This window comes from Notothenia rossii (genome assembly GCF_949606895.1).
Source record: "Notothenia rossii genome assembly, chromosome: 5".
NCBI lineage: Eukaryota > Metazoa > Chordata > Actinopteri > Perciformes > Nototheniidae > Notothenia > Notothenia rossii.
In genome coordinates, this window is record NC_136903.1 from 65,306,062 (window position 1) to 65,322,657 (window position 16,596).

Here is a 16,596-nt window from a genome sequence, read left to right on the forward strand (position 1 = left end):
ACACAAGGGGACGGGTAATAACCGGAAAAGCATGACATGGGACCTTTAAGTTTTCTGCAGTCAGGAGATAACACAGTTCACCATTCATCGGGGCAGATATGTACAAATAAATAAATGTCTGACCAAGTTTTTACATTCAAGCCAGCTGGAGGCAACACAGTGCCTTCAAATATGACCCTCCTTCAAAGCAGCTCGCAGGACACAATCATTTTAAAGGCATCTTCAGGAGGAGTTGAAATTCAAGGAATATGAAATTCATATATTTTTCCAAGAGATTGCCATACGAAATAACTCTGCAAATGTAGTGCTTGTATATTATATATATATTACACTTTACAAATAAAGTAGGAATATTTGTGAACTCACTATCAGCGATGTGCACTGCATCTGGAGATGTTGGCTGGTTTCTGATAAAACACAAATCACAGGGACAACACCCCTATGTCAAGCATGGCAACAGTGTACAGAGGTTTTTGGCAAGCAGATTTACACCATGCACAGTACCGTTGTACACACACTTGTACACAGACATCGAGTCAACAAGTGGTGTGGGACAAAGGTCTAAACAGCAGTACCTTGACGTATGGATTGAGGATGCATGTTGCTGGTTGGAGCACTGATGTAATTATGCTTTTTACTCTTGTTTTTTTTACTAAGTAGCATCTCTATCGTATTTCTTTCTACAGAATTACTGTATTACAGTACAATTTTGAATAAAAAATTGCAGACACAATTTACCGTGCCATATATTACCCATCGCCCACCTAGGAGAGAGGCGACTGATCCTATTACAGCTACCAACAACAGTATTGTAGAAGTACTCCGTTAAAAACATGACAGGTTGACCGAAGCTGTCGTAAAACACGATAAATATCCACAGCAGAATACTCAGAAGAAGAAAAGATCAATAAAACACAAAATGTGGCCTTGACAGACAGCCTCACACACACACTGGTACATCAAAGTTAAACCCATGTACAATATCACACTGGGATGTGAGGTTGACGTTTAAAAAAACATGTTTCTTTCTAGGGCAAATCGGTTATGATTTAATTCCCCATTATTACCCTGATCCTTTCAAGACGACACACGACAGCAAGAGTCTGTTTTCAGAGCTTACTGGCTTGACGAATGATACAGCAGACAGGCTTATTCTGCTAAGCCAGCTGATGGATGACAGTCAGTAATGATGCTGCATGGCTGTGGAGGTGTCCTTTCCCATGCTTTGAGCTTACAGGGTTCCCCATTGAGCTGGAATGAGGGACGATAGGTGGGTTCATGTCCAGTCAGAGGATCCATGCCAAACATACAAAGAAAGATCTGTCAGTCTCTTGATCTGCCTTCTGACTCGGCTCCTCTTCTGCGTCAGTGGTTCACATGGTTCCCTTGGCTCGTTTTTGGCTAAAGATGCCTCTAATGGCAATGCTGAGAAAAAGGAGGAAAAGGTTACGCACACAAAAAGGAGGATCAGGTGAATGTAGGGCTAAAAAAAACTGTTAAGTAGTAAAATGATCTCTCACTTGAAGATGGACGTTGATGCAGTGATCAGAGCGGCTAACAGTTCTGCATAAAAACATAAAAAAGAAAAGCCAATACAGACAAATGTAATAACAGAAATCTTACAACAACACAAAACATTAGAAACACTGCAGTTTATTTTCATTTTCTTCAGTGATTATTCTTACTATTCTGGTTTTCTATGCCGTTCACATTCATTTATAGATGGCAATGTCGAACTGTCAGTCAGTTCACAACTTTGGTCCAGACTCAGATTATTAAATGTGTTTCATAAAATGTTGTGGATCACTGTTTTTCTCAATAGAATTCTATAGAATACTGTATCATACAAACTTGTTTAGATAGGTTACATAATTTAATTGGGCACATAATCCAGTATACAGTTGTAAAGATTTCAAAGGGATCTACCCGTACAGCTTTTGCAAAGCAGCTCAGTTCCACAAAATGATGTAGATTACTCTGATTTTCTCTATTCCAATTTAAAGACGAGTTCTATATCATTCTATAGAATTTAGTATAGGTTGCATCAGAGAGAAAATGTCATGCTATGTTTTCTTTGAATGCTATAGATTTCTACAAATATGTCATGAGTCGGTTCTGTCCTATAGAATTCTTTAGATTTTTATAGTTTTAATTATAGAAGTTTATAGAAAAGTACACATTTATAGTATTCTACAGAATGATCTAGAGACTTCTATAGTATTCTTTAGCATGGCTTACAAATACGACTATGTTCTATAACATGCTATAGATTTCTACAAGATTCTATAAAAATGTTTGCCGGGGGGTCTCTCTCTCTCTCTCTCTCTCTCTCTCTCTCTCTCTCTCTCTCTCTCTCTCTCTCTCTCTCTCTCTCTCTCTCTCTCTCGAGTAAAAACATAACAATAAACACATTTGAAAAGTGGGGGGGACACAAACGGGATTTTGAAAAGTGGGGGGGACATGTCCCCCCTGTCACCAGTGGAAATTACGCCCATGCCTATAGGGCCCTTTTACACAAAGGAACATTCTTTCAGTGACTTTGAAAAACATGGAAGGCCATCTGAGTGTCCCCTAATGAAGAATGACAAGCAGGTTGTCTCACCGATGAGGAGCGCTTTGTCTTGGGCAGGCTGTCTGTCCCTTTGGGCTCCGAGCTCTTCACTCCATCCGGTTGCTGCTGCAGACGAGACGCTGCTGGGAAAGAGGCAACACAAGCGTCGCTGTCATAGATAATAAACTCAAGCACATAATGCTGCCAGCTGTTCTATCACAAAAAGGATATCTAAGCATGCAAGAGAATAACGTTCTAGAGTGAATCGTCAGTCATTTCAAAAGAACAGCAACTGTGTGGAAATCACAAATCAGTCATTTTAGAATATATTCATTTCAGAAGAGTTTGTAACACAGACTGGTCCTTCTGGTGTTCGCAGTGAGCTCCACTAATGAAGCTAAGCTGAGGATCAGTGCTCAAGGGTGTGTCAAAACTATGTTTGTTTCCAGGGGCGCCGTAAGGGGGTGAAAGGTTAGGACGATTCTAAGGGCCCGTGACTGACAGGGGCCCCAAACATTTTTAGAACATTAAGAACAATTTTTTAAGCAACCTTTCATCAATCATCAACAATTAACATCAATATAAAGTTAAATTGATAATGTACTCACTACACTTACGATTCATTTCACTTTTTTTCTGCCAAAAGTTAATTATCCAAAGCCTCTGTACACCCCTCTCTATTTACATGTAATGGTTTGGTCCTGCCTCCAAATACTGTGCGGCACCGCTCTTTCTGGCGAAGATTGAGAGCATGTGAGGAGCAGGGATGTTAGTACTTACGTGTGTGCCATGTCTCAACCACTCACAAAGTCAGGCTTTCAAGAAAGAAAAGAAAGGAGAGAAAGACAAGTGAGAGGGACTAAAGGGCGACAATATGTAACCCAGTTTTTCAAAAGAAAAGGTGGGTGGTCCATGGTGGAAATTAGTCTGTTAGCTAAGCTTAGTCCATTGTAAATAATAATTGTAATGTTTTGCTGACATTAAGTACTGTTAATATCTTCACAGAAAATGAAGAGGTTTTTCATTTCACTCCTCTTTTAGCTGACATTTAATAAATGCAGGTACATTTTTAGCAGCTATTCATACTAAATCAGTTGTCCCTCCCCCTGGTGCCAGGACCAACAGATCCATATTCAGGCTTTGCAGCGCTGTCCCCCCATAATGCTTTGCAGTCTTGCCATGCTGTCCATTGAAAGCCAGTTGGCTAGAAGGCTGGACTTCAAGGACTTGATCAGTGACTTAGCCTGTAAGAGGGCTAGGCGCTGGACTCTTGGTGAGTTTACGGCTGGGCAAGGGCTCGCAATAACTGTTGAAGGGCAAGGCTATGGTAGCGATATTGGATCAAACAGAAGACGCATGATGAAAAAAAGACTGAGAACAGGTATTAGGCTCTAATTTAGCACCACCATCAGGCCTTTTCACTTCCATTTCCGTTTTGTTGTCCGTTTACACTTTAATACCCGCTTATTTTGTAGTTGGTATGTATTTTATTTAGGGCTGGGACTCGATTAAAAAAATTATTCTAATTAATTAGAGGCTTTGTAATTAATTAATCGAAATTAATCACATTTTTAATCACAAATATTTGACCTGAGAACAGTGAGAAGCAATTTTTTTCACATGGATTTTAGTATACCATTGAATAATGACTGAATAAATAAGCTTAAGCAACAAAACATTTTTTATTTTTTTCAAGGTGGTACTTAACCAAGACCAACAGAAAAGTGCAATTTTTGCCATAAAGTGTAGCAATAGCATATTTAGGAATATAGTACATTTCAGAGATTCAGGTAGCCTATAGGTAGGTAGACCTTCTGTAAACTATAACACTTTGTTTTTTAAGTAAAACACAATACTTTCAAGTACATTCAGAACATTGGAAACCCTGACTATTAGAAAACATCTCTTTGTTGCTTCAGAGGCCATAACAGACTTTGTTGATTTACCAACAGTTGATTTAACAAATCTAATCAATTTCAGTCCAACTCTTTCAATAACCTTGGCCAAAACAATAAACAGTTCAACATAAAGTGCCAGTTGCACCAAAAACGTAATAAATAGTTCAACATAAAGTGTACCATTTAAAATAAAATAAAAAAGTGCCAGTGATTGACCTCAATCCCTCCTATTCTTCCAATATCCTGATGAAAAATAAAATCTCTCTGTTGCATATAGGCCACTGTTTGATCAACGCGAATTGGGTGTGGGTCCTTGTACTCCGAGTCGGGCTAACGTCCACGCTAGCTTCCACGCTAGCTGCTATATGTTTTGCATTGAGGTGATACTTGAGGCTTGATGTGCTGCGGTGATATGCAAATTCCTTTTTGCATAATTCGCAAACAACCGTGCTCTTATTGACGCTTCCATCCGTCCGTTTTTTAAAACAAAATGTCCAATCCACGGGGCCAACCAAAGCGGTCTCATCAGCTTCTTCGTTCATGTTTGACTATTGTTCACTGTGGTTTGTTGTTGTCTGAAGTCATGAACGTTAGTTGGTGCTCCAGTATAATCGGTACCCCTGAAACTCATCCAGTGAGAAACGTTCCGCAGTGCAAAAATAAGTACGATTAAAATGCGTTAATTTTTGTGTAATTAATGAATCTTAATTAACGCGTTAAAGTCCCGGCCCTAATTTTATTTAATAAAAAAATCTGCTGCTTATGTTTTTTTTTTTGTTATAGCATTTTATAAATGATAATATTTGTGTTAATGTTCACTTTATTTTAATTTAAGAGGTCATGTATATTTAAGTTATATTTATTTAGATTTATGAATGTTCTATTCAAAAATGTTATTAAAAAGGCATGTACACCAAAAGATGACTATTGAGATCTATTTTCAGGAATGTTAGTCTTATATCAAATAGTGAATTCTACTGTAGAATGTTGCACGTCTGCCCAGTGTTATATGTTCACAGCTCAGTGTCAGTAAGTATTGTGCGGTTAGTATTGGACTACAAGATAGAGGCAAGCCTGTACAGGTAGAGTTATTTAAAGCACAAATGAGTGGGTTGGGTTCTGGAGGTGTGGTTACAACAATTGTGCTTGGTTGGCGTGGCATGGGTCTGGTGGTGGGGCCCAATGTGATATCTTTTCATGGGGCCCAAAATCCCTGGCGGCGCCCCTGTTTGTTTCCCTCTGTCCTCTCCCCATATCACCTTGTAAACCCCTTGATTTATTCAGTATTAAAAATGATTTACATTTTGTACTCAGATCTTGTAGTCAAGTAAAAAAAGTAAAAGGTACCAGAGTGTCGGAATACTCTAGTAAAAGAGTATATATATATATTTATAAAACGGACAAGTCAAATCAAGCAATCTGATTGGTTCTTAACCGTGATATACTGAGCGTATACCACAGGGAGAATTGTAAGTTACTTTTCACAACAAGTCAGTATCCCTCCGCGTTTGAGAAAAACAGTATACCGTTGGGCTGAAAAGCAAACTGCCTGCAAACTGCAGAAAACCTCCTTTTTAGGCAGCGGTCCAGAAATAGACATCAAACGGCAAAACATATTCAGTGTGCAGTTCCTTTGGCATTAGGGCAGGGATATCTAGATACTTTCCAAGGTTTGACATAATGAATTGTGCTACTTTTAAAGCAAGCAACGATGTTTTCAAATCTGTAATCAAAGAGGTCCGCAAAAACACTATTGACCAATCAGATTGCTTAATTTGACTTGTCAGTTTTATAAATATATTTACATTTCTTCCGTTACGAAACAAACTTACAAAGCATAAGATGGAAACATTTAAGATTAACTTCGACCTCCGGGGGGGTCTTACTATGGAGGAGTGGATTGAGGAGTGCCTATCTCCAGGGAAAAAAAGCACCGGAGGGACTATTTTATTTTGAACATCATTATTTACTAATAAAAACTATTTAAATTAGAGTGTGCATTTGTCTTTCATATTGCCACACTTGGTAACCATTTTATAAAAGCAATGGCTCACTTCAGGCCATGATATATGCTCATTATATCACAGCTAAGGGGGTTGTCGACCCTCCGCTTCTTATCGGGCCGAACCACGCCCCTTAGCTGTGATATAATGAGCATATACCACGGCCTGTCATGACTCGTGAGCTATTGCTTAAATATATATATATATATATATATATATATATATATATATATATATATATATCATATATATTTGTGAACCTTCACTCTCATACAGGGGTGGAATACAGAGGGGTTAATATATCAAAGGACCTGAGTCAACAACCCTAAGGGTCCAATAGCGACGCTTGGTCAGGGTCCCGTCGCGTGCACATGGGACGCGCCGAGGCTCCTTCAGCTTCATAAACGGACGCAAAGACCTTTCAACTGATTGCAATGTATTCCCATCGGCGGCAGTATTTGACGCTCAGGGAAGCACCGCATCCATTTATGTCGGCAGCTCTTAAAAGGCAATGTGAGCGTCCATTCCCATTGGATAACGGAGAATTGTACACCCGGAAGTAAGTATTCTCCTTACTGTCGATTGATTTGACAGTGATATCTCCACTACTCATCAACTCAAAAACACCAGATTACCTTTGTTAATTAAAATACATTGATAGGTTTAAATTGTGTACAATGCTTTTTTGTTTTTCCCCTTCAATTCTGAGAAACAACTTGTTTTCTCTGAAATGTGGAGCGCCAAAGAGAACACACTACCCACAATCCCCAGCTATTGTTGTGATGACGCCTGCCCACTTTGACAAACCTCGTAATAAGTCAACAAGCTCTGTGATTGGATGAAACATAAATTCATACAAAAAAAGTGACGTAGATTTTACTCTCATCTCTAATATTCAAAACCATTCTATTTATTCTAACGTAAATTACATGCCGGTGTTTTATCTTTTTATTACTCCTTGTGGTAAATGACACAAATAGCAAATTATGTTTCTGAAGATGTGTAGTCAATTCCACTCTTCAATAGCATAAACGTGAACTCTCATTAAAGCAGGGGTGGGGAACCTTTTCCCTCTCAAGGGCCATTTCAATGTTTACAATATCCTCAGAGGGCCGTACAAATTATTGAACTCTGCTTAAAAAAACTAAAATCACAGCCATTCATTTCATGCTGTGCAAAGAAAAAGCAACCTCTTAATCCAGATATCTCACCATGACTCGCGTATTCATGCACGTGCACGGTGTGGCATGACCGCCAAAACAGAAAGATATGGACACAAGATGTATGCAAATGTATTTAGTTTCCTATCCATGGGAACATGATTTAAGTTGGGGGGGGGGGGACCTAACCTCCTCTAGGACAACATTTAAACATTTTACATTAAAAAAAAAATCTTCCCTGGGGAGCATGTTCAAGTTAAAAGCATCAATCTGGTGCACTTTGAGAGCAACAGGAAGAGATCTATGGATACATCTCTCAACACCCATATGAAACAGAACTGGAAGCAGATTTATTTTTCTTTATGGATATTTTACAAATCACTCCCCTTTCAAACTGTATTCGTCCTTATTAATAACACATTTTTTGTTACTCTCATATAGTATTTTATACCTGTTTACTTTATTATCTTATTTTTTTATAACTATAATGACCATATAGAGTGGCAAAGTCACGCCCATCTACTTCCGGTCCATGGGACCTTATTTCGGAAAAATTATGCATTGAAGTCAATGAAGAGAGAAAACGTATTATCTTTCGATCCCGTTTGAATTGTGCCATGAATTACACATATGATGTTTGTCAATCTTAAAAAAAAAATTCCATGTCAAAAAAGTCACAGTTTGTCGTAAGACTATGAAAAATACGCCACTAGAAAGACTACAAATCCCAGAGTCGCGTAAGTGATGTCATAACTGTTTTCCTCCACTAAGAGATAGCTAAGATCAGCGCCATATAGATAGAATCTATCTATATGGCGCTGGCTAAGATAAGATAACTTTAACAAGATGCCTGTGTGCTTCGTACCAGGTTGTTATCATACCAGTAATGGGTCTTGCTCGTTCTTTCGCTTCCCGTCTGATGAAAGGACCAGGAGTGGCTGGATCAAGTTAACTACCTAGCTAGTAGCTAGCAAGTTAGTTAGCATTACAGCCTTGTCATTTTTATTAGCCTTAAAATGAAGTAACATTAAGTAACCCACAATGTTAAACAGTAAGAGTAGTAGTCATATTTCGTGAACCCTTTGAAGAGTACTGTCACACCGGTGTGATCATTCAACACACTCTCCTTCCATAAACTTCCAGGAGCAACGTTTGGTCAGGGTCCCGAGGCGTGCAGTTTGTTGTGACGCTCCTAGGCTCCTTCAGCTTTATAAAGGCACGCAAATAGCTTTCAACTGATTGCAATTTATTCCCATCTGCGCGGGATTTGACGCTCATGGAAGCACGGCATTCGTTTGTGTCGGCTGCCCTTAAAGGCAATTTTCCATTCCCATTGGATAACGGAGAATTATACACCCGGAAGTAAGTATTCCCCTTACTGTCGAATGATTTTACAGTGATATCTGCACTACTCATCGACTAAAAACACCAGATTATCCTTGTTAATTACACAACATTGATTGGTTTAAATTGTGTGCAATGCTTTTGTATTTTTCCCCTTCCATTCGGAGAAACAAATATTTTTTCGGAGTAAAGGATGGCAGAAGACACTACACTACCCAGAATCCCCAGCTATCGTTTAGGACTACACCTTGTGCTCTGTTTGACAAACCACGTTTTTTTTGTCACGTGATCTTCAAATTTCTCCCTGCAGAAAAAACAAAACATGGCCGAACTTCGTTTTATTCTCGGTGGAAAAGGCCTATTTTAAAAGTTAGTTTGGCCATTAAAATGCGTTTTGATGTCATTTGATGCGAGAAATATGAGTTGTTATTTTAGATTATGTGTGCAGTAGATGTACATGATCTTTAGTTTGCTAGTTATTACGAAGATTACTTCAGGAAATTGCATCCATAGAACGTTTTCATTGTTACCAAGGTGGTTGCTAGGGACGCTGCTATCAATATTATTTCTGTTATGTTGTGTAACTGTTTAATGGTGTTATCTTTATTGCTACCCCCTTCCCCGTCAATGTGTTGGTCCAAAGCGCAAACGTATTAGTTTAACAAAATCCAGAGGTGGGAGTAAGTCCTACATGTGCAAGTCATGAGCAAGTCTCAAGTCTTGACCTACAAGTATCAAGCAAGTCCCAAGTCACTGTGGTGAGAGTCAAGCAAGTCAAGTCAAGTTATTGCTCAGGTCAAGCAAGTCAAGTCAAGTCATACGAAATTCTGATGAATAAGCCCAGTTTCCGCATTTAAATCAGTTAAAAGACAGTGGTTATGAAAATGGATTCAACCCACACTATGATCTTCATTACATACACAGTTAATTATTTGAAATCTAATTTAGACCGATGACAATCATATTAGATTCATATTAACCCCAGAACTATAGAAAATATAGCTAGGACTCAAAAAGTCAGTTCAAAAAGGCAGAATTACAGGTAAGAAAATCATATATGGCATTTGCCATTACACATATTTAATTAAAATGTCTGTTAACACTAGAACCGCCAACAGCGTCATTTAATTTGTTCCTCTTCATAATTTCATTATAAATTAAGCAGGACGATTTAAAACTCAGTTAATTGGGTTAATTTAGAAATGGCTTCAGTTTATCATCATATCAGATCAAAAAGTTCAGATTCATTTTACTATTATTGCACTTCTACAAACAAAAACAACATAATTAAAACACTTAAACAAACTATTAAAGTAGATGAACTACATTATTCAAAAGTTTCCAGTAACTTCTGATAATAACACAGGGGAAATAAACGAGCTCTCTCTCTCTCTCTCTTCTCTCTCCTCTCTCTCTCTCTCTCTCTCTCTCTCTCTCTCTCTCTCTCTCTCTCTCTCTCTCTCTCTCTCTCTCTCTCTCTCTCTCTCTCTCTCTCTCTCTCTCTCTCTCTCTCTCTCTCTCTCTCTCTCTCTCTCTCTCTCTCTCTCTCTCTCTCTCTCTCTCTCTCTCTCTCTCTCTCTCTCTCTCTCTCTCTCTCTCTCTCTCTCGTCAGTATCAGGGTTAGCAGTGGCGGCCGGCTCATAGGGGCGCTAGGGGCGCCGCCCCCCCCCTCTTCCCACATTGTCATTATAAAAAAATAAAAATAAAAAAAATATATATTTCCAAAAAATATATATTTTTAATTTTTAATTTTAAAGAACAAGGTCAATATTATATAGTTGGTATCAGTAAAATGTATAATCTACAATAAATGTTGTTTAAAATTGTTTTACGATGTCTAAAGTTACTGATAAGTCACATGTTTCCTGCCTGGCCGCAGCGTGTATCATTAGCCTCTCTCCTCCGGGCGGTAGAAAGGAGCCCTCAGCCAGAGCAGCAGCAGCCAACAAGCTGACTGCTGCTAAAGAGACGCGCTACCATGGAAACCAAACAATGGTGTAGCTGTATTAAAGTCCGAGTGGAAACAGTCGTGAGTAAATCTGATTTAGTCAGAAATCGGGAGAAATGCGGGAGTCTCCCGCGAAAATCGGGAGGTTTGGCAAGTATGACACACACACACACACACACACACACACACACACACACACACACACACACACACACACACACACACACACACACACACACACACACACACACACACACACACACACACACACACACACACACACACACACACACACACACACTCTTCGTATTTAGTCTCCTGATTTTAAATGCCCTAGTATGGTTTTGTCACCGTTTCCATAGCCCCACCAAAAATATTTTCCACCAGCCGCCACTGAGGGTTAGTCAAAATGAATCCCGGTTCTAGTGTTCATTTACCCCGTTTTGTCTTCTCTTTGCTTAATCGATTTGAAACCAAGTCTAACGTAGCTTAAACTTAACGTTAGCTTTCTAGCTAACACAACACAGTCACGTAGCCTACCTTTCTCTGTGTTTTTTTTTGTAGTGACGAATTAAGTTGGCTGTTGTGGTGGTCCTGTCACTGATCTTTATGCTGTTGTTATGTTAACGGAAGTGAGGGAGGTAAACAAATGATTTAACACAAGCGTGAGTCCAAGGGCTGCTAGCTCCAGTACCTCCCGTTCGTCCTGCTCCTGTTCGTTCATGTTTTCAATGGACGAGAGTGAAAATGAAAAGAAAAACGCTATTTGTTGTTTGTTTATATCACAGTCTGTTCTTCTTCTCTGTCTTCCGGTTGTTCCGGTTGTTGCCTCTTTTAAATGATGAATACACACTACCGCCGCCTGCTGGTAAGGAGAGTTATTGCCACTCACGCATGCGCAATTAATACGTGCTCGGCTCGGATTTGCGGTGTGTTCCAGTGTGCGAAGTCGGCAAATACGTAGGAGAGTCCGGCGACGCAACAGTCGGTGTCGGCGACTTCTCAGGTGACTGGCCCGTGTATCTGGGCCTTTAACTGGCACTCCTGCCGTCTAGTGGGTTGCCAGGTTTGCGCGCATGGCGTTATAATCAGTTTTTCGAAAAAACTAAACGTAATATCCCACTACAAAAACGCAAATATTTAATTTTAAACAGTCAAGTCCTTTCAAGTCATATGTCTCAAGCTTAAGTCAAGTCTCAAGTCATGAATACCAAGTCAAAGTCAAGTCAAGTCTTTTATCAATATTAGTCAAGCAAGTCTCAAGTCAAAAAATATGCGACTCGAGTCTGACTCAAGTCAAGTCATGTGACTCGAGTCCCCACCTATGACAAAATCCCTATCTAAAGATACGTTATTTTCCCCTTTGCAATTCCGGTCTCACATCTCACATCACATCGTCATTGACAAATAGACCGAAAAAATTAAAATAAAATAAAATAATACTTTATTCCGAGTGTGCTTGCTTTTCTCTTTGAAAGTCATCACATAACGGCATTGTAATACACGGTTCGGCTGTATTAAATATTACATATCTGCCGTAGTTCTCTATTTATAGAGCCCTGATGAGAAGACTTCTAGACAAACATGAGGAACTGCCGCCAACTCTGAAAACGTTACGTGGATCATAAATATATCAGCAATTAAACAACATCTTACATTTATTTTCACACAATACGTCTCTTCGCAGGATCAACACTTATTCGGCTGACTTTTATATTTGATCCAATTGGTAGATAGGCTGTATTTACACCATAAAGGTGCACAGCTGATAGAAAGGGACACCTGGTGGTTAAAGCATGTTATTGAATTTCATTATTTTTATTATTAGATATTAATAGGGTCCGTATAAAGTATATTCATTACTCGTTATTCTCTACTAATAGTTAATTAAAGACTGTATATAATGACTATTTTGCACATCCCTTTCAAGATTTTCTAAGGTTTATTGACATATATACACAAACGGTGTAGTTATGCAATGAATGAAACACTTTGTGTATACCTCCAGCAATGTTAACTATGTTGAAGCACTTATTTTAACTGATATTATACATATGTATTATACTCTTATATAAGATGTATGTAGATAGTATAAGAAGTGTGCAGCCGGCTCAGATGATTGGTCGTGCTTTTTACAGCACCACAGCTTCCACAGATGATATTTGTGTATATATTTATTGTCAAAGCATTTAATGTATTCATTGCTACCTCCAGGGATGTACACAGTATACTGGCAACTTCTTATTATGGGAAATACGAAAACGTCTTTTAAAACTACAACTCCCAGTAGAGAACATGTTGCGAAACACAATGTCGATAGCAGCGTCCCTAGCAACAAGTAACAAGTAGTTAATAATAATAAAAGACATTAAGAAAAAGGCATTTTAAACAGTCATTAAAAAGCAACACAATCTACCTGCATTGCATTATTCTAAACGTGTAATAACGTGCTTTAACCAGTAGGTGGTTTGGGTTAAAAAGCTGTCAAGTTTACAGTGTAAACAAAATAAAATATACTGCTGTTGCTGGTTTAATTTACGACCAGTGGCGGCGCCAGGGTGTGGCTGGGGTAGGCTACAGCCATACCAAGAAATGGCTTAGCCCTACCTTAGCCCGACCATGAAAAAGCATGTTGAGAACACGGATTGCGAAAATCTACCGGTGGTGTCCATAACACACAAACTGATCCTGCTGTAACAACAAGTGCACGTTACTGACGCAATATGGTTGAGACCATTCAGGCTTATGCTAGAGGGGTGCAAGGAATAGTCTAAGTAGTGGGGGAGTTTTATACACTAAAGGTGTGGAAATTCTCTTGCGCTATAATATCAGCGCGGCCGCGGTCAGATCTAAATGCCTCCGAGCAGGGCCGGCCCTAGACTTTTGGGGGCCCTAAGCAAGCTTTGGCTTGGGGGCCCCCTCACTCTAGCGCGTTCTCACTACACACAACACGGAACCAACTTTTGTCTTATGATGTTAGCATAAGCACACATATTGTATAAATAAGCATATAAAAACCGTTGACCTAACGTCCTCTAAGGGGGTCCTCACCTCCTCTAGTGGGCATGCTCCCCCGGGAAGATTTTTTTTTTAATATTGAAGTTAAAAGCATCAATCTGGTGCACTTTGAGAGAAAAATTAAGAGATCTATGGATACATATCTCAACACCCATATGAAACAGAACTGTGAACAGATTTTTCTTTATGGATATCTTACAAATCACTTAAACTATATTCTTGTTTTTTCATATAGTATTTCATAACTCTTTTTCATTTATTCTCTCTGGCTGTCCATCATATAATGTTCACATAGAAACTAGCTGTCAATAGGAATATACATTTAGATTATATGACAAAGTGTTTATTTAATATATCTGGCTAGCTATAGCTACTTGCTAACGGTTTAGCTTACCCCCGTGATTCAAAGTAACGTCAACGTAGCTGTAATTTATGCTTTGCTTACATGTTCGCATAACTTGGAAGTTTACTGACATTTACATACCTTGTTTACCTGGCTCAAGTGGTGGCTCTGGGGTTGTTGTGTGAGCCACCACTTGAGAATTGTCGTATTTTTTAAGAAAATGTTTCCTTATGTCCATCTTCAAAAACTCTGAGTCCGACTGACAGTTTATTTTAAACATTGTCACAGCTCACATGATAGGTACCTGTCAGCCAATAAGACAGATGTTTATTTCCATTCAACTCTCTGGTTGGTCTGGTGTCTTGCCTCTGTTGCATTCACTGAACACGGGAAATTACAATCCTGCCGTCCTCTCTTGTGTCATGATGAGGTTCAGGTAAAGCACGGTTAATGTATTATATTATTGACTCAATAATATAATACATTACTTTGAGAGTAGGCAATCTAGGCATATTAACACAATTAATTAAACATACTTATCACGGCGACGGTGTACTGAGATTTATTTATTTTTTAAATAAAAAATAAAATTTTTTTTTTTTTTTTTGCTAGGGGGCCCCTTAGTGGCTGCGGGGCCCTAAGCGGCCGCTTATGTCGCTTAATGGGTCGGGCCGGCTCTGCCTCCGAGTCCGAATGCAATTTGAATAGACCTACAGCCAATCAGAGCAACGAAACGTTGGGTCTGCTGCGTCATGCATTACTGATACGTCACGTTCACAGTGAAAAGTCCCCAAACTCGCGCCGAGTAAATTGCAGACCGACAACAGAACTTCTAGGATTAATTGTATATTTCGGATGGATAGATTTGTTCTTAAACGCCCTCGCATTGAGGTACAAGTCGAACAGGTGCCAGAGTCACACGACCCACCTGAAGAGTGAATAGTGAGTCTTGAATATATTTTGTAATAATGGGTCATTTGAAAAAGTGTTTTGTATGACAATAGAGACACAGGCCACCTGTTGTTTGCTGTGTCTGTCTCTCTCTGTTTACCTGTGTCTGTCTCTCTCTCTCTCTCTGTCCCTCTCTCTCTCTCCCTCTCCGTGTCAATTCTATATGCCAACTTTTCTTGTTTCTGCCGCTGCGTAGCATGTTGTAACAACGTGGAATTAGGAGAATAGGCTATTGTATTGTTTAACTCACACCTGTTGCTCTCGATGTAATTTAGCTGATAAAAGGAGACTAATAAAAGCTAATAAAAGCCTCACACGTGGCGTTTCACTGTCAAGGGGTGCGATATAGCGTGTATGTAATTACATTAAAAATACTGACTTGAGCCCCACCACTGAATGGGTTAGCCCTACCATAGATTACCCAACAAAAATACTCTGGCGCCGCCACTGTTTACGACGGGTATATTTAGTTATTGTTTTGATATTTGTAACACAAAAGCGATGGAAAAAACCCATAGCAAAACATAAAAGATGGTCTTAACATGACCCAGCGGTCTAGTAGTTAATAAAAAACAATAATATCAAAACAAAATATTAATACTAACTTTATTGTGAAATTCAAACTGAACGGTAAAAGAATAGTTTCCGGTCTATTCTGAGCCCGATCTCTGTAGATAAATAAAAATAAAGAACTACGACAGATGTGTAATATATTTAATGCAGCCAAACCATTTATTACAATGCATTCATGTGATGACTTTCAAAGAGTAAAGCAAGCACTGCTGAATAAAGTATGATTTTATCTTTTACGAAATGTTTTGTTTCATGGAATGCAGTTGGAGGTCAACGAATCACAGAGCTTGAGAACTATTCACGGGGTTTGTCAAACAGAGCAGATGCTGTAGTCCTAAACGATAGCTGGGGATTCTGGGTAGTGTAGTGTCTTCTGCCATCCTTTACTCCGAAAAAATATTTGTTTCTCCGAATCGAAGGGGAAAAATACAAAAGCATTGCACACAATTTAAACCAATCAATGTTGTGTAATTAACAAGGATAATCTGGTGTTTTTTAGTCGATGAGTAGTGCAGATATCACTGTAAAATCATTCGACAGTAAGGGGAATACTTACCTCCGGGTGTACAACTCTCCGTTATCCAATGGGAATGGACGCTCACATTGCCTTTAAGGGCAGCCGACACAAACGAATGCCGTGCTTCCATGAGCGTCAAATCCCGCCGCAGATGGGAATACATTGCAATCAGTTGAAAGCTATTTGCGTCCCTTTATGAAGCTGAGGGAGCCTAGGAGCGTCACAACTGCACGCCACGGGATCCTGACCAAATGTCGCTCCTGGACGATTATGGAGTGAGAGTGTGTTGG

General features: G+C 39.2%; 1 protein-coding gene across 3 annotated transcripts in view; it reads right to left on the reverse strand.

Moving 5' to 3' along the window:
- Positions 1-700: 700 nt before the first annotated feature.
- rap1gapb (RAP1 GTPase activating protein b) overlaps positions 701-16,596 on the reverse strand; it is a 287,393-nt gene continuing 271,497 nt past the window's right edge. For all 3 annotated transcript variants that reach the window (XM_079683382.1, XM_079683381.1, XM_079683380.1), the window contains 2 exons: positions 2,603-2,694; positions 701-1,563 (listed from right to left, as the gene is read on the reverse strand). In XM_079683382.1, the coding sequence (XP_079539508.1) occupies positions 1,555-1,563; positions 2,603-2,694 (101 nt within the window). In that variant the 3' untranslated portion in view covers positions 701-1,554. The remainder of the gene's footprint in view (positions 1,564-2,602; positions 2,695-16,596) is intronic.